Below are 18397 nucleotides of genomic sequence, written 5' to 3' on the forward strand. Positions count from 1 at the left end.
GCAAAACGATGTAATTACACTGAATGGGGTACGCAAAACTGTTGTTTAAAATGGACAGATAGGCCAGTTCATTTGTACATGAGGCCAAATGATATATTATTAGTTATAATATAATATACTATAATCCTGATATATTATACTGTACATACACATTAGTTATTGTGCATCAAATAACAGTCCCCTAATTATAAAATCATTTGTTGTTTTAATGATATTGTTCAATATTATTCAGAATGAATCCATCAAACAATTATTCAATTAGATCAATGCATTAAAAGTAAAAATGAATACAAATATTGTTTTTTACAAAAACTACTCATTCCCAATTATTTAGGGCCGAATTCTAAATTAAACAATTATTGATTCAAAAAGACAAAATGTCAAAAGTGTATTCAGTTTCATTTATATTCAACCAACCAATTACACAATGAGAGATGAATACAAAATAAATAAAATGAAAATATATTTAATGAACCTATTTTAGGAGAATTGGCTACATGAACAAATATTTGTGAGTCTTGATATTGTCAATGCTCGGCGGGGCACATTATTAACACGTTCATTGCCATTGACGGCTTTAGAAGTCAAACATCCATGTTAAATGGGGAGGCTGGCAGTGAATGAGTTCAATAAAGTGTTGGGTACTTTCCAAACCCCTGAATTGGACGGCTCCCAGTCTGAGCAGCAGAATGTATCACGATTTAATAAAATATAAAATACAGGTTCATCTAAATGATTTCCCCCTTTTTCTCCGGTACATGTCGCACACTCGTTGCGACGTGGGCGAGCAGGTGAATATTGGCTTGATTGGGTTGGCAAGAGTGGACACGAGTGACAAATTTGCATGACGCTGTGATATAAAAGCTGTGGGCAAGAGAAAAATTGTCTGAGCGTCATACGTTTAATTATACCAATCGCTTCATCTCCCCTCTTCAACTGTCACAGAACTGGGCTGCACGTGTCCAGGGATGTGACGCAACTCATCTGTCGCATAGTGACCAATGACCCCGTGCACCACACAGCTTCCCTTCGCTCGCCCGGTGGCTGTAAAAGTGAAGGCGGTTAGGGCGGTTTTCCATCTTTAGAATCTGGAATCTGGTTTCATGAATGCGGCGTCAACACGTGAGGACAAAAGTAATTGTGTTTATTCATCAGCAATTAGTTCCACGACTCCCCCCGCCCCCTTTTCCACTCGCCACTCTCTGCCCCCGTCTTCTTCGCAGAGACCGCCTGGGCTGGAGCGGGTTCTGCGCCGGCCGCGGAGCCAGCTGCTCTGCTGCATCAGCGATCTGTTGGAGGGTGCCGTTGATGGACGTAAGCAGCGGGAGAACGTCGCTCTGGAGGCTCCGGAGGTGGGTATTGAGTGTGCCGAGCTCCTGCTCCAGCATCTCAAACCCACCTCGCTGGAGATCCAGGAACGGAGCGTTCACCCGCTGCCAGTTCCCCCGCCGTCTAACTCGTCTTCGGCCGGCCGGCCGCCGGTCGGTTACATCCCCGCTGCCGTCCGCCGTCACCTCGCTGCTTCCACCGACCCCCGCGTCGTCTTCATTCTGCTCGGCCCCCGGAACACGGGACACTGCGGAGGGAGCTGACACATTGCACAATGACATACACTGAACAAAAACAGAAACAACACTTTTGTTTTTGCTCCCGTTTTTCGACAACCTGATCAACTCTATGCGGAAGAGATGTGTTGCGCTGCGTGAGGCAAATTGTGGTCACACCAGATACTGACTGGTTTTCTGACCCCCACAATAAAGCAAAACTGCACATTTCAGAGTGGCCTTTTATTGTGGCCAGCCTAAGGCACACCTGTGTAATAATCATGCTGTATAATAAGTATCTCGATATGCCACACCTGTGAGGTGGAATGGATTATCTCGACAAAAGGAGAAATGTTCACTAACACAGATTTAGACAGATTTGTGAACAATATTTGAGGGAAATTGCCTTTTGTGTATGTAGAAAAAATGTTTGCTCTTGGAGTCCAGCTTGCGAAAAATGGGAGCAAAAACAAAAGTGTTGCATTCAGATTTTTGTTCAGTGTATTTGGTGGAAACAGCTGCCAACTTTATCAGTGCGCTATTTATGATGTGCTAACAGTCTTTTCACTTTCTACGTGTGGTATGAGGTCATCACCAGGTCACTCTGTATTGAATAAGGTGCCCGCCCACATTGTTCGTTGCCACAGCAATGCACAGTGGTTAATATGTCTCCTGTTTCTGCACTGGCTCAGGTCTCTAGTTTTGTGACGTGCGCAAATCCAGCAATGCGCATGGCGTAACTCAGCGATGAGGCGGGCTTGACACGGTTTTGGTCAATTTCGTCATCTGCACCACTTGCACACTGACTGAGGAGTATCTGCACCATTTGCACAATCGACATTGTCCCAGATGATGGCGCTACTCGTCACTTTAAACCGCATACACTCCTTGAAGTCACGGCGCCCTTTGCACAATGGTCATTGCACCGGACTATTGCTATATTAGTCATCCAAACTGCTCTGAGTACGAGAGGACTCGGCATCTTTTTGCACAATTGTCAAAAAAATAAATTTGTACCAGCATTACCAGATCACTAGCAACCCTTTACTGGTCAGTGACTGTTTTTTTTTTTGTCAATGTCTTTCTGTCTCCAAAGTGTTCTCTGTCAATTGACTCTGTCTTTCTATTAAATATGTGAAAGCAAAAGGTTTCTCACCAGTGTGTGTTCTTCAATCTGCCTTCTGAGTGGAAATGTTTACCGCAAGCCGAGCAGGCAAAAAGGGTTTTCTCCGGTGCGTGTGCTTTCAACAATGACTTGCTATGAAAGGTTTTGTCGCAGTGAGAACATCTCACACGTTTGCTGTCAGTGTGGCATGTCATATCACCTGTAGAATGTTCATCCGCATCATTGTCAGAAGAGTGCGACGTTATGTCGTCACTATCCGAGAGCGGAGCTAAGAGGCCGTCGACTTGGGGTCCAGCGCAGTGGGCTCCATTAACGTCTTCGCTCTTCACAGTGACAGCAGGCGATGGAAACTTTGTGATTTCATCCTCGTGCTCTTTAACGTAGGGCAGCTCTTGGGCATCTTCCTCTTTGATGTGGGGGTGCTTTGGCTCCTGCTGCTCAGGACCAAGATCTGCAGAGGACAAAAAGACAATAAACACATGGCAAGCTTTGCTCAGTCAAGTCTCAAGTTGTGACTTTGATGATGTGCATCATCATTACATGTGTTTGGCACTATTTACAATATCTTTCATCAGAATCATTTTTAGTGGAATTTGTCTTCGGTCGTTGGAGCCGCTCTAGTACTTCAGCAAACAATCCACAAAATCTACATTTCGGATACAAAAGAGGGTACGTATCAATGTTTGCAGCTTTGCTAGCAAAGACTCCGACTCCTTTGAGGGCTCGCCGTCAGTCAAACGTTTGTATTTTTTCCTCATGTTTGATGATGATGTGGCAATTCAGATTGTAGTCCTTGAACACAGCTACCAGTGTTCCACAAACTAAGCACACGGCTTCACCTTGGACGCTACCTTCGGTGGTATCAACTTTTCTTTCTTTAACACCGGCTGACCTTTTTATGGGATAGTCAGCAGGCAAGTGCTAGCTGCACCACCTGTTGCCGCCAGCCCGCAGGCGGCGCATGCGGACAACGTTCGGCTTTTCAAAAGAAAAGCAACACGCAGAATAAATAATTGTCTGTCACAGCCATTTTGAAATTGAATTTGTCAAACTGAATCTGAAATGATCAAGCTAAATGCGGAAATTAATCATTTGAATTTTCATTGCGGATAAAAAAAAAAATTAAAAAAAAATTCGTACCTTCACTTTCAAGTTTATTGGACTTCAGTTCCGAACGAATACATTCCATTTCAAACCATACTATTCAGCTTTTAAATGCAATGTTTCAAATGAAACAATACAAATTCAACAGATGTTTTTCCAATTCAGTTTTTGAACGCAACTGCTCGAGTGTAGAAATTCAAATTTCAACCCATACCATTAGCCTAAATCTACAATACTGACATGCATATAAGAAACCTTCACACTTTGTAATATTTCTTACAATGAGACTTATAACAATAAAGATACACGTCCACATTTTTCAAGAGCGCCTAAGGACTATTTGCTCTGAGTTCGGCGCTTGCATCCCAATTTGGAAGAGTTTCGGTGAACAGTTGCACATACGTGACTTATCTGTGCCAATAGGGACGGAAACAAGAGTAACACGTGACCCAACCTGCTGCGTGTAACGAGTTTGGAGGTTGCAGCTTGCAAACGGCGCCCAGTCGTTGCCGTTCGCTCACTTTCGTCCGACAAATTTCATCCGCGCACTCTTCGTTCTTCACGCTTTTTTCACACATTTTTGTCTGCTGAGCGACGCGTCGCTTACAACGGCGTCACTTTGTTGGCTTCGAGCAAGCTAAGCTAAACTGAGCTAAGCTAAACTAAGCTAAACTTCCGCTCGCTTGAGAAGCTTGAACGTCCGCACGCGAAGATTTAACAAGTGCTTGCTTTTCCCCCGGCAAGCAAGCAGTCGTGGACGTCCGGTGTCGAGGCTTCTGAGCGTTGCGTTCAAGTACTGATTCGGGGAGAAAGATGCAACGAAGCGCCGCGTTTGCGCGTGCTCACGTACAGCACTGCCGTAAAGCTGAAGCTGAAGTTGTCGCGATGTCTCGCACCAGCTTGTGCAATTACCAACGTCACTCACGCGCGGATTTTCGACAACAAATCGAGACATTAACTAATCACTAGGAGGCGGGGGCGCATGCGCGTCTTTTGACCGTTATCGGATGCCGAAACAGGCGGGGGATCGCGACGGGCCGTGTTGTCACGTGACAGCGGAACTCGGAAGATTCGCCTTTGCTTTGAGCTCGACGAGACACGTTTGAAGCGGAATTCAAAGCGCGATCGGGCCCAAAAAATGTGCAAAGTCGAAATGATCCGAGCGCTGCTGCATGCGCGGCTGAGCGCGGCCGTCGAGGAAATCTGCGTGCTGTTGCGGACAACGATTGCGCAGTACGAGGAGGAACTTTGTCGCGCAAAAGAGGAGAACGACAGACAACGTCGGCAACTGGACGCCGTTTGCGGGGTTCGGGATCGACCGCGAACAGCAGGTTCGGACACTTCTTACTCGCCGATCTTGACGAACGTGGAACAATCTCTTTTGTGGGCATTTTCTAAAAATGGAACCGTCGTACGTGGTATTGAACATCAGGGCGCTGTGACGTCACGTTATTTTCAAATTTGCCGAGAAGTTCCGCATGAATTGCAATAGTGCCAATTCAGAACACAAACGACGTTGCGAACGAGACACAATCAAGTCGTCATTTCTCTTCTCTTTTCTTCTTGTCGTAAAAAAAAAAAAAAGAAAAGATGCTTGATTTTCATGGTCTCACTCATATAAAATCAAATCGTACAGCCAGGGAACTATTTTTTGTTTCTTGGTAGTAAATGGTTGACCATTTCAAGTTTTTTATTCAAATGTATTAAGCTCTTTCGCTCATTTCACTAGAGTTCTGTTTCAGATATGTCTTTTCCTAATTGTATATATTTTGATCTTTTATATTCTGACCGTTTTTTTTCTCTTTCTCTTATTTTTGGGTGTATTTCTTAGTATGTTTTCAAATTTCTCACTCTTCCCCCACCACCCCTCTCCTTCATGCACATATATTCTGTCTTACTTCGGCTCATCTTCATTCCTCTGCTTTCCAGTGCATGCCTCCATCTTTCTAACTGTTCCTCCAGCTGCTCCCTGCTTTCACTGCAGCTCACAATGTCCTCTGCAAACATCATGGTCCATAGGGATTCCAGTCTAACCTCATCTGTCAGCTTATCCATCACCACTGCAAACAGGAAGGGGCTCAGGGCGGACCCCTGATGCACCACCTTAAATTCGTCCGTCACACCTACAGCACAACTCAACGCTGTTCTGCTGCCCTCGTACATGTCCTGTATTATTCTAACATACTTCTTTTATTATTATTATTATTATACTTCTTATTTTCAGACACATCTATTACTTCTGCGCCATAGCGCTACATTTATATCACCACCTCAAACCCTCAAATTGCTGTTCCCTCTGATTCCACAGCTGTGACATCAAATACTGTTGATGCTTAAAACGTGTTCTCACAATCAAATTGGATTGGGTTTGCCAGCAAAATTGCATTCATTTACATTTTATTTACATATTACCAAATCACAACTGAAGTTGTCTCGGGGGCAAGTCGAGAACCACACTCCTCATTTCTTAAGTGATCAACTGAACCCAACAAAATCTCACACGTGCGAGCAAACGGTGATAATGGCAAGGAAAAAAAACTATGAAGCAAGAACCCGAAGGCAGATCCGAGACTTGGTCTGAGGCGGCCATCTGCCTTGACTGCCTTGACCGGTGGGTTTGAAAAACGTAGTTGTGGGTATATTTTTTTGGACTGAAATCTCCCCAGCGAGTGTTCCAAGGTTTCAAAGTTCGTACTGTAATCCTCACCATGGCTCGCAGAAGCTGCTTTGCTGCGTGACAGGAAGTGAAAACCTCTCGACTTCACTCCTCTTGTGTCCTGCAGACGTCAGCGAAGAGGATCTTCGCCATGAGCATCAGGAGCTCGAGTCCCCTCATGTTGAAGAGGAAAAGGAGGATATTGCCACGTTTCCATTGACTGTCATTGTGAAGAGCGAAGAAGGTGACGGAGACCACTGCAGAGGATCACAAGCACATGGCCGCTCAGCTCCACTCTTAGATGGTGATGACATCACTTCACTTCTCTCATGATGATGATGATGAACACTGAAGTTATATGACATGTAACACGGACAACACATTGTTCTGTGTAGCAACACTCTTCCACAAGTCATCGTTGAAAATGAAATTTTACTTTGCCAAACCACGTTTTTGTCTTCTTGTGTCCTGCAGACATCAGTCAAGAATATCTTCGTCCTGAGCAACAGAAGCCAGACGCCCCACACGTTAAGGAGGAAGCGCAGGATGCTGATATCGCCAACTTTCCTTCGACTGTCAGTGTGAAGAGTGAAGACAATGACGAAAAAAAAGCTGATGGAGGATCCCACACTGATAGCGTCTTAGCTCCACTATCAGAGAGTGATGACATGTCACATGCTCCTGACACTAATGATGATGATGATGATGGCCACCAGCACACTGAAGGTGATATGATGTGTCACGCTAACAACAAACGCGTGAAATGTTCTCAGTGTGACAAAACCTTTTACAACAAGTCAACATGGAAAAGACACACAAGAACACACACGGGAGAAAAACCTTTTGCCTGCTCAGTTTGTGAGCAAAGGTTCGCTCGAAAGACACATTTAACAACACACACAAAAACACACACTGGGGAAACCCCTTTTGCCTGCTCCGTTTGCGGTAAACGATTCACTAAGAATGGAGATTTAGAAATGCACACAAGAACACACACTGGAGAAAAACCTTTTGCCTGCTTAGTTTGTGGTAAAAGATTCTCTACAAAGGGCTATTTAGGAATACACAAAAGAACACACACGGGAGAAGAACCTTATGCCTGCTTAGTCTGTGGTAAAATATTCTCTACAAAGGGAGCTCTGAAAATACACACAAGGACACACACTGGAGAAAAACCTTTTGCCTGCTCAGTTTGTGGTAAAAGATTCATTGAGAAGGGACATTTACTAAGCCACACAAGAACACACACTGGTGAAAAGCCTTTTGCCTGCTCAGTTTGTGGTAAAAGATTCTCTAGAAATGGACATTTAACAGAACACACAAGAACACACACTGGGGAGAAACCTTTTGCCTGCTTAGTATGCGGTCTTAGATTCACTCAAAAGATCAATTTAACTAACCACACGAGAACACATAGTGGAGAGAAACCTAAGAAACCCTTTGCCTGCTCAGTTTGTGATATAAGATTCTCTCGAAAGACACAGTTAACAAGACACGCAAGAACACATGCTATGTAGGAATTTACAGTCTCCTCCAAAAGTATTGCAAGGGCAAGGTCAATTCCTTTGTTTTTGTTGCAAATGCAGTTTTCCCAAAGCCAAAAAATAAGCACGATCTCATGTTCAAGCAATCAGTCACCCATCGGTCACATGGCCCAATACTTTTGCTCACTTGAACTTTATCAACGTTTGTCTCATATTCCTCTTTTGATCTGAAACCCATATGTCGTCAGTATACAACAAAAACAACGGAATTGACCTTGCCCTTCCAATACTTTTGGAGGGGACTGTCTATATAGTGGACTATATGGTCAAAAGTCCACCAGAAATCCCTATGCATTAGATGAAGTCGGGAATTGGTGAACGACTGAGAACAAAGAGCGTTCGTTGAGGGATAATTTGGAGTTAGTCGATCATTGTTGTAAAACTGTCTACAGGTTGGTGACGAGATATTGGACTGCGATGTCCAGCCTAGAAATAGAAGCTATTCATTCAATCATCTTCCGTACTGCTTATCCTCACACGGGTCACGCGCATGCCGGAGCCTATCCTAGCTAACTCTGGGCGAGAGGCGGGATTCACCCTGAACCGGTCGCCAGCCAATCGCAGGGTACATAGAAACAAACAACCAGTCGCGCTCACATTCACACCGACGGGCAATTTAGAGTCTTCAATCAACCTGGCACGCATGTTTTTGGGATGTGGGAGGAAACTGGAGTGCCCGGAGAAAACCCACCCAGGTACGGGGAGAACGTGCAAACTCCACACAGGCGGGGTCCGGGATTTGAACCCCAGTCCCCAGACTGTGAGGCAGATGTGCTAACCAGTCGTCCGCCGTACTGCCCATAGAAGTTGTTATTATTAATATTATAAAAGATACTTTATTGTCGTTATACAAGACTGTCCAACGACATTAATCTTTTGGTGATGAGCACCAAACATACATTGTGGAATTATGGCCAAAAGGTTAAGCTTGGTTTCCTCTGACCATAACAGATCCAATCAAATTGGTCTGTTTAAGATGATCTAAAAATCTAAGAGTATAAGATCTAAAAATAAGAGTATTTCAAACCAGGATGTGATCCTGATCCTAGTAAGATTGGGATAGGGATTTGCGAATCCAATCCTACCGAGAATCCCGAACATTAGTTGTTTATTTTGAAAAGACTTGTTTTTTTTTTTTTCCAATGAGTTGTACAGACTATAGTGTGTGCTCATTGGGGCAGAAAAATCTTGGTCTCATTTTCTTTGCCACAAAAAACCCCCAATCAAAAACCTGACATTTGAACAGGTGTGTGTAGACTTTTATATCCACTGGAGCACAGGTGTCAAACTCAAGGCCCGGGGGCCAGATCCGGCCCGCCACATGATTTTATGTGGCCCGCAAAGACAAAATCGTGTGTGTCAACTTCCATGATTCTTGTTCAAATCTGTACCAAAATTTCAAATTGTCATATATCATTAATGATAACGTTGAGATATTGTAAGCATTTTTGTGTTACCAAACATTAATAATAGTTGAAAAACCCATTACCCTTGATTTCTGATTCCAAAACTGGGTCGTACATTTTGTGTGTGAATATGATGAGGCGATTAAAGATTTTGATGGTTTCACAGTCATAACGGCCCTCTGAGGGAAACCGTAACGACAGTGTGGCCCACGACAAAAATGAGTTTGACACCCCTTCACCTCCTTTGTAATAGTTTGATTATGGACTGTGTTGTGATTGTGTTAACAGAAATAAATACACAAGTTAAATGTATATTACTGTTTCTTCTGAATTGTGTGAAACAGTTTGGCGATGTGTGCCCTTTTTTTTGGCTTGAGGCCCTGCCCACAAAAATGTCTGGAGGAGGCGAACCTCACTCATCATCACACCGCATCACTGCGAGTCCTCGCACTCACTTGCGGACGTGCCCAGACTCTCGTGTTGACCGCAAAATCTCACCACGGTGGGCGCCAAATTGAAAAAAAAACATTTAGTAATGGATCATTGATGACTACATTTAAGAATGGAGGACAACAAGGGACAGCCATGAGGATTAATGAATTTTGTGGAATCCCAAATTTATTTTACGGGGGCTAAGACAATAAAACTTCTGCATTAACACATCATACCTAATAATTTGGGGGGGGGCTTGAGATGTTTTTAGGGGGGCTTCCCAGAGGAGGCTGTAGTCGCTGGCGCACGGCAGGGACCCTCCCAAGAAAGAAACATTTTCCAGACTTGTATATAGACATAAAGTTATTCAATCAGCAGAATCAGAATCCTCTTTATTGTAAAAAAAAACAAAAAAAAAAAAAAACGCCAAGCCTATCTTACACATAAACTGGAAATGAACAAGAACAATTGTAAGGACCGAGTATGGGAAGACTGACGAGTTCTGCATCAATGTGGGCATATACCAGGGCTTAGACTTGAGTCCTTTTCTATTCATTGTTGTACTGGATGTGGTGGTGCCATGTGAACTGCTATACGCAGATGACTTGCCAACAAAAGTGGCTGTCCTGGCAAAACGGTATAGAGTCGTAGAAATGCGAAGACACTTGACATCAAGGATAACAATAACTCCACCCTCAAACAGGTGAAGGTGTTTAAGCACCTGGGAGGAACAACGAATGAGGAGGGAGCAAAGTGGAAAGGACGGTCAAGTGTTATGGGAAACAAAAAGTAAAACTATACAACACAGTTATACAACCGGTATAACATAAAATAAGTCAACAATTAAAAGTAAATCAAGTTGCATTATAAGATTTAAAAAAAACATGAGAATTTAAAATAGCCCGTGCACGATATAACAACAACAAAAATTAAAACAATAAAAAACATCGGAATTTATGACAAATAATACCGTGAAATCGGTTGAAACGTGATAAAATAATAAAAACATAGCGTGACTTTAGAATTCCAGCAAGCTTTCCGCCAAGTACTTCCGGGTCATCTCGCAAAAAAAAAAACAAAAAAAAAAAAAACGAGAATCCGAAGAGGCCCCCCTGTGTACGGTTGACGGAAACGCACGAGCTTCACGAAAGAATTCTTTCGGGATAAGAAGCGAACGCACCGAAGCTTGACTGCAGCGCGTCCATCTCCACTTTTACCGGACGAAAATGCCCCGCGTTCGATTTTCGCGTCCGGATAAACGTTGCCGCTTCTCGATCTTAGCTTAGCTTATTTTAGCTGGCTAGCCGCGAAGTACAGAAAGGCGTTCGGATCCATCTGTGAGCGTAAAGTGTTGTGGCCATCGTGCGCAAATGTGTGCAAAACGTGTGAAAGAAGAAGACTACGAGGAGGACATTTCTCGGCCGAAAGAGGAGCAGGCGCGACAACGCCAACTAAACAGCGCCCAGCCTAGAGATGTGTTCCAACAAGCAGGTTTTTTTTTTTTTTTTAACAATATACTTGGGTTTATTTCGTGTTGTTTAATCGTAACCATTAAGATGCATTTTCACAAGACCCTTTTTTTTTAAAATACACATTTTGTAATGTCCGTTTGGACTTTGATCTGAAATATTGTTGTTTTTTTTCCCAAAAAAACTTTATTTCAGTAACAAACGGGGGTCACATCAACGTACACAAACAAATCCGTGCATCGCATTTACAATTTACAGAAGGTGGAGCTTACACAAGTATATTAAACTGTTCACAAATATTTACAGTCTTAATAGCTTTTTGATTATGAGAGGATTTAATAGAAAGGATGATTTCTTACGAGCAAATTTAGATATATGAATGTGAAATTTTGCCATCAGTATAATGAGGTTATAAAGGTTTTGTTGGATTTCACGTTATTATACTTACAATCAGTGAGGCCAAACAGCACATCCCTCCAATATAACTTAGAAGAATGATCAATATTGAGAGCAATAATGTCACAGATCTCAGTCCGTAGTTTTCTGACAGTGGGGCAGTGCCAAAATACATACAAAATAAAAACTGTTTCAACATGTACAGAGCACAAAGTATATTTAACATGAAGTATTTTGTATCTTTTAACAATATGATCATTAGATGGATAGAATTTATGAATCATTTTGAATGAGATTTCTTGAACTTTATTGGATAGCAAGTAGCGGCTGGGTAAGAGCCAGATTTATTTCCAGTCAATCAGGTCCATATATTTATTCCAGTAAGATGCCACATATGGAACTGTAATGATATCCCTTTTCAACCAGAGTCGAATTACTCTGTTGTTTCTACTATCATTACCAACCAAACAAGTTTGACCTACTGGGGTGTCTGACACAAACCGCAAAGACAAATGTTTCATGTCCATTCTTGCACACGATCGAAATAGCATGCAAACACCCGTAGGGATCGCTCATCTTTATTTGCCAAGTATGTCCAAAACACACAAGGAATTTGTCTCCGGTAGTTGGAGCCGCTCTAGTACAACAGACAGTCAATTTACAGAACACTTTGGAGACATAAAGACATTGACAAAAAACAATTGTGCAAAAAGATGCAGAGTCCTCTAGCACTTAGAGCAGTTCGAATGACTAATATTGCAATAGTCCGGTGCAATGACCATTGTGCAAGGGCGCTGAGACTTCAAGGAGTGTATGCGGTTTTAAGTGACGAGTAGTGCGATAATCTGGGACAATGTTGGTTGTGCAAATGTTACAGATACTCCTCAATCAGTGTGCAAATGGAGCAGATGCTACTCTGGCATGAGTGGCCAGTATATGCAAATAGTGCAGCATGGCGAGACAACTACAGTGAGTGCGCGAGTAATACATAATTGGCCCCACAGAAATGTGACAACGAACTCAAGTCAAAAAATTGCCAGCTTCTTGTAATGGAATTATAGGTTAGCTGTTTAAGAAGTTGATCGCAAGAGGGAATAAGCTGTTGGAATGTCTACTAGTTCTAGTTTGCATTGATCGGTAGCGCCTACCTGAGGGAAGGAGCTGGAAGAGCTGGTGCGGAGGGTCCGAGAGGATTTTGCACGCCCTTGTCTTAGTTCTGGCAGCGTGCAAGTCCTGAAGGGTGGGTAGGGGGGTACCGACAATCCTTTCAGCAGTTTTGATTGTCCGTTGCAGTCAGAGTTTGTCCTTTTTTGTAGCAGCACCAAACCAGACTGTGATGGAATAACACAAGACTGATTCAATGACTGCTGTGTAGAACTGTCTCAGCAGCTCCGGTGGCAGGCCGTGCTTTCTCAGAAGCTGCAGGAAGTACATCCTCTGCTGGGCCTTTTTGAGGACGGAGTTGATGTTGGTCGCCCACTTCAGGTCCTGAGAGATTGTAATTCCCAGGAACTTGAAGGTCTCGACGGTTGACACAAGGCAGCTGGACAACGTGAGGGGCAGCTGTGGCGAAGGATGCCTCCTGAAGTCCACGATCATCTCTACAGTCTTGAGCGTGTTCAGCTCCAGGTTGTGTCGGCCGCACCGCAGCTCACGCCGCTCCGCTTCCTGGCGATATGCAGACTCGTCACCGTCCTTGATGAGGGCCGATGACAGTGGTGTCATCTGCAAACTTCAGGAGTTTGACAGTCGGGTTCGCTGAGGTGCAGTCGTTCGTGTAGAGAGAGAAGAGCAGCGGAGAGAGGACACAACCTTGGGGCGCCCCAGTGCTGATGCTGCGTGTGGAAGAGGTGGCCTCCCCCAGCCTGACCTGCTGTGTCCTGCCCGTCAGAAAGCTGTAAATCCACTGGCAGATGGCAGGTGAGACGCTGAGCTGGAGAAGCTTGGATGAAAGGAGTTCAGGGATGATGGTGTTGAACGCTGAGCTGAAGTCCACGAACAGGATCCTCGCGTAGGTCCCTGCACTGTCGAGGTGTTCTAGGATGAAGTGCAGTCCCATGTTGACTGCATGATCCGCAGACCTGTTCGCTTGGTAGGCAAACTGCAGGTGGTCCAGCAGGGGACCTGTGACATTCTTGAGGTGGTCCAGCACGAGACGTTCAAAGGACTTCATGACCACAGATGTCAAAGCGACAGGCCTGTAGTCATTCAGACCCGAGATTGCACGTTTCTTGGGCACTGGAATGATGGTGGAGCGTTTGAAACAGGATGGAACTTCGCACATTTCCAGAGATCTATTGAGGATCTGAGTGAAGACTGGAGCGAGCTGGTCCGCGCAGACTTTGAGGCAGGATGGGGACACATGGTCCGGGCCTGCCGCTTTGTTAATCTTTTGTTGTTTGAAGATGCGTCTCACATCCTGTTCATGGATGGTTAACGCAGAAGTCAGAGGTGTGATTGTGGTCGCGGGTGCGGCCGGGTGGGTGTGTGGTGTGAAAGTGTCCTTTTCAAATCTGCAGTAGAAGGTATTCAAGTCGTTGGCTAGTGTGCTATTGTTCTCAGCTTGATGGAAGCGGCAAGGCCGAAACCCCACATTGAATGCCCTTGACCTTCGATCCCTCAGGCGGCACTGCATCAAAAACCGACATCAATGTGGAAAGGATATCATGGGCTTAGGAACACTTCAGACAACCAATGTTAGTAAATACAGTTCGGCGCTACATCCGTAAGTGCAACTGGAAACTCTACTATGCAAAGCAAAAGCCATTTATCAACAACCCCCAGAAACGCCGCCGGCTTCTCTGGGCCCGAGCTCCTCTAAGATGGACCGATGCAAAGTGGAAAAGTGTTCTGTGGTCCAACGAGTCCGCATTTCTAATTGTTTTTGGAAATTGTGGACGTCGTGTCCTCCGGGCCAAAGAGGAAAAGAACCATCCGGACTGTTATGGACGCAAAGTTCAAAAGTCAGCATCTGTGATGGTATGGGGCTGTGTTAGTGCCAATGGCATGGGTAACTTACACATCTGTGAAGGCACCATTAATGCTGAAAGGTACATACAGGTTTTGGAGAAACATATGCTGACATCCAAGCAACGTCTTTCATGGACGCCCCTGCTTATTTCAGCAGGACAATACCAAACCACATTCTGCACGTGTTACAACAGCGTGACTTCGTAGTAAAAGAGTGCAGGGACTAGACTGGACTGCCTGCAGTCCAGACCTGTCTCCCATTGAAAATGGGCGGCGCATTATGAAGCGTAAAATACGACAACGAGCCCCGGACTGTTGAACGGCTGAAGCTGTACATCGAGGAAGAATGGGAAAGAATTCCACCAACAAAGCTTAAAAAATTTGTGTCCTCAGTTCCCAAACGTTTATTGAATGTTGTTCAAAGAAAAGGTGATGTCACACAGTGGTAAACATGAGCCTGTCCCAGCTTTTTGGGAACGTGTTGCAGCCATCAAATTCTAAGTTCATGATTATTTGCTAAAAACAATCAAGTTGATCAGTTTGAACATGAAATATCTCGTCTTTGTCGTGTGTTCAATTAAATGTAGGTTGAACACGATTTGCAAATCATTGTATTCTGTTTTTATTTATGCTAAACATAAATAAAAACAGAATAAAATTATTTGGAATTGAGGTTGTAGAAACAATACCACACAACATCAAAGTCACAACATGAGACTTGCCTGGGCAAAGCTTGACTTTAGCAAACCATGTTGTCATCTTTTTGTGTCCCGCAGACGTCAGTGAAGAAGATCTTCATTCTGAGAAGCAGGAGCCAGAAAACGCTCACCTTAAAGAAGAGGAGGAGCCAGATTTACCTGACATTAAAAAAGAAGGAAAGCCAGAGCCCCCATACATTAAAGATGAAGAGCTAGAGGATGAAATCAGCAAGTTTCCATTGACTGGTACCACTTTGAAGACTGAAGAAGATGATGGAGACCACAGAGGCGGATCCCAATCACACGACCTCTTAGCTCCACTATCAGATAGTGACGACTTAACGTCACACTCTTCTAATGATGATGATGATGATGATGATGATGATTACAATCATGGTGGTGATGATGACGATGACAAACACTCGAATGGTGATATGAAATGTCACACTAATAACAAATGTATCCAGTGTACTCATTGTGACAGAACGTTTTACAACAAGTCATCGTTGATAAGACACACAAGATCACACACTGGAGAAAAACCTTTTGCCTGTTCTGTTTGTGGTAAAAGATTCTCTATAGCGGGAAATTTAACAAAACACATACGAACACACACTGGTGAAAAACCTCTTGCCTGCTCAGTTTGTGGTAAAAGATTTTTTCAGAAGGCAGATTTAACAATACACACAAGAATACATACTGGAGAAAAACCTTTTGCCTGCTCAGTTTGTGGTAAACGATTCACTGGGAAGCAAAATTTAACAAGGCACACAAGAACACACACTGGAGAGAAACCTTTTGCGTGCTCAGTTTGTGGTCAAAGATTCTCTATAAAGGCAAATTTAAAAACGCACACAAGAACACACACTGGTGAAAAAGCTTTTGCTTGTTCAGTTTGTGGTAAAGGATTCACTAAAAAGGTACATTTTACAAGGCACGCAAAAACACACAGCGGAGAGAAACCTTTTGCGTGCTCATTCTGTAGTCAAAGATTCTCTTTAAAGGCAGATTTAAAAATGCACACAAGAACACATTCAGGAGAAAAACATTTTGCCTGCTCAGTTTGTGGTAAAAAATTCTCTAGAAAGGCACATTTAAAAACTCACACAAGAACACACACTGGAGAAAAAACATTTGCCTGCTCAATTTGTGGTCAGAGTTTCTCCCTAAAGGCAAATTTAAAAAGGCACACAAAATTACACAGTGGTGAAAAACCTTTTGCCTGCTCAGTTTGTGGTCAAACGTTCTCTGTAAATACAAATTTAATAAGGCACACAAGAACACACACTGCAGAAAAAACCTTTGCCTGTTCAGTTTGTGGTCAAAGATTCTTTGCACAGGAACATTTGACAAAACACACAAGAACACACACTGGTGAAAAACTTCTTGCCTGCTCAGTTTGTGGTAAAAAATTTATTCAGAAGGGAGATTTAACAAGGCACACAAGGACACACACTGGAGAAAAACCCTTTACCTGCTCAGTTTGTGGGAAAAGATTTGCTAAAAAGACAAATTTAACAACACACATGAGAACACACACTGGAGAGAAACCTTTTGTGTGCTCAGTTTGTGGTAAAAGATTCACTGTAAAGACTCATTTAACAAGACACACACGAACACACACTGGTGAAAAACCTTTTGCCTGCTCAGTTTGTGGCCAAAGATTCTCTGTCAAGGCAAGTTTAAAAAGGCACACAAGAACACACACTGGAGAAAAACTTTTGCCTGCTCAGTTTGCGGTCAAAGATTCTCTGCAGAGGAGCGTGAAATAATAATAAATAATACTGGGTAAACTCACAATAACTAACCATTCAGTTGCCGTGTGTGTAATAAAGGAAAAAAAAAATGGAAGTCAAGTATGAAGAGAAGCTGTCAATGAAGCTGCCCAATAAACTGAAGAAACTGAGGCTGTGTTGCTCATCATTGACTCATTCCTTCCTTCCTTCCGAATCACTACACAGCGGGACCTGGGTTTATAAATGACCTGGTTTACTAACAAGTCGGTCTGTGTACTTAATGCTCTCAGAAAGATTGCTTCGGCTCCAACCGCGACCAAACACGAGAGTGGCCGTAATATTAGTAATGCTTCAACTACTACTGCACTGTCTGTACTTTTACCCACTCCTCAAAACTTCCTGTTATATTTTAAATGTGCATATATTCTTTATATGATGCTTTTTTAACATATACACGAACTATTTATTAAGAAATGCATTTAGAACACCATATCACCTCATTTTTACATCCTTACTTGTGCAAGGTTGCGAGAATGTGACGTATCAGTCCTTCTGGCCCGGTTTATTTATCGACAAACCAGCCAAATAGCAAATATGAATATAATAGCAAATGTTCAAATTAGGGTTTTGAAACAGGGTTACGGTTTCAAATTAGGTTTAAAATAGGGCTGGGTTTCAAATTACGGTGTTCAAAACAGGGTTAGGGTTTCAATTTGGGAATTTAAAACAGGGTTAAGATTTCAAATGAGGGTTTAAAAATAGAGTTAGGGTTTCAAAACAGGATTGAGGTTTCAAATTAGGGTTTAAAAACAGGGTTAGAGGTTAAATATGAATTCATAAATTATATTAAATATAAGGGTAAGCGGTAAAGAAAATGGATGGATATTAAATATATCTGAGTATAATTGAATTAATAATTATTACTTTATTATAGTCTCATGGATAATGTGTTTTCCGAGGCATTCCTGGACAAAGCAGCGGCAGCAGCGTCCTTCCGCATTACGTGACCGACGTCACTCAAGCCCACTCAATGCACCTAAAAGGAATTGGTCATCTGATTGGTCAATTTATATCTGTTGACGTTTGAAACGCCTCAAGATTCGCTGTGATTGGTGCATTTCGTCCAGGTGACGCCACGGAAGCCATGCTAAGCGCCGTGGTGGATGCTAATTAGCAGCGCGAGGGTGAAGTGAATTGGATTGACGACGTTTTGGCAGCTCACGTGACTCCCCGACAATAGAGGCCGCATCCTAAAAAAAAAAAAATCAGAACTTGTATACTCATTTTCATTTAGTTCTTATATTTTCAGAGGGGTA

General features: G+C 43.2%; 3 protein-coding genes across 6 annotated transcripts; 2 read left to right on the top strand and 1 right to left on the bottom strand.

Moving 5' to 3' along the window:
- Positions 1-450: 450 nt before the first annotated feature.
- On the bottom strand, positions 451-4667 carry LOC133469119 (uncharacterized). 2 transcript variants are annotated; one of them, XM_061755760.1, is made up of 3 exons: positions 4229-4667; positions 2870-3121; positions 451-1588 (listed from the first exon to the last, which is right to left on the bottom strand). In XM_061755760.1, exons 1-3 carry the CDS (start codon positions 4350-4352, stop codon positions 1152-1154), a joined length of 813 nt encoding a protein of 270 aa, XP_061611744.1. In that variant the 5' UTR covers positions 4353-4667; the 3' UTR covers positions 451-1151. The 2 variants fall into 2 exon arrangements, with proteins under 2 accessions (XP_061611744.1, XP_061611754.1); XM_061755770.1 differs by lacking the exon at positions 4229-4667 and adding an exon at positions 3811-4169.
- Positions 4668-4761: 94 nt separating this feature from the next.
- On the top strand, positions 4762-9706 carry LOC133468934 (zinc finger protein OZF-like). Of its 2 annotated transcripts, XM_061755344.1 has the most exons (3): positions 4777-5105; positions 6558-6734; positions 6905-9706. In XM_061755344.1, the coding sequence occupies exons 1-3, from the start codon at positions 4913-4915 to the stop codon at positions 7945-7947; spliced, it is 1413 nt and encodes a 470-aa protein (XP_061611328.1). In that variant the 5' UTR covers positions 4777-4912; the 3' UTR covers positions 7948-9706. The 2 variants fall into 2 exon arrangements, with proteins under 2 accessions (XP_061611338.1, XP_061611328.1); XM_061755354.1 differs by having other exon boundaries at positions 4762-5105; positions 6558-7039.
- Positions 9707-10903: 1197 nt separating this feature from the next.
- Positions 10904-17251, top strand: LOC133468788 (gastrula zinc finger protein XlCGF57.1-like). 2 transcript variants are annotated; one of them, XM_061755055.1, is made up of 2 exons: positions 10904-11303; positions 15424-17251. In XM_061755055.1, the coding sequence occupies exons 1-2, from the start codon at positions 11183-11185 to the stop codon at positions 17115-17117; spliced, it is 1815 nt and encodes a 604-aa protein (XP_061611039.1). In that variant the 5' UTR covers positions 10904-11182; the 3' UTR covers positions 17118-17251. The 2 variants fall into 2 exon arrangements, with proteins under 2 accessions (XP_061611039.1, XP_061611040.1); XM_061755056.1 differs by lacking the exon at positions 10904-11303 and adding an exon at positions 13436-13597.
- Positions 17252-18397: the final 1146 nt, after the last annotated feature.

The sequence above is a fragment of the Phyllopteryx taeniolatus genome, chromosome 2 (assembly GCF_024500385.1).
Source record: "Phyllopteryx taeniolatus isolate TA_2022b chromosome 2, UOR_Ptae_1.2, whole genome shotgun sequence".
Classification (NCBI taxonomy): Eukaryota; Metazoa; Chordata; class Actinopteri; order Syngnathiformes; family Syngnathidae; genus Phyllopteryx; species Phyllopteryx taeniolatus.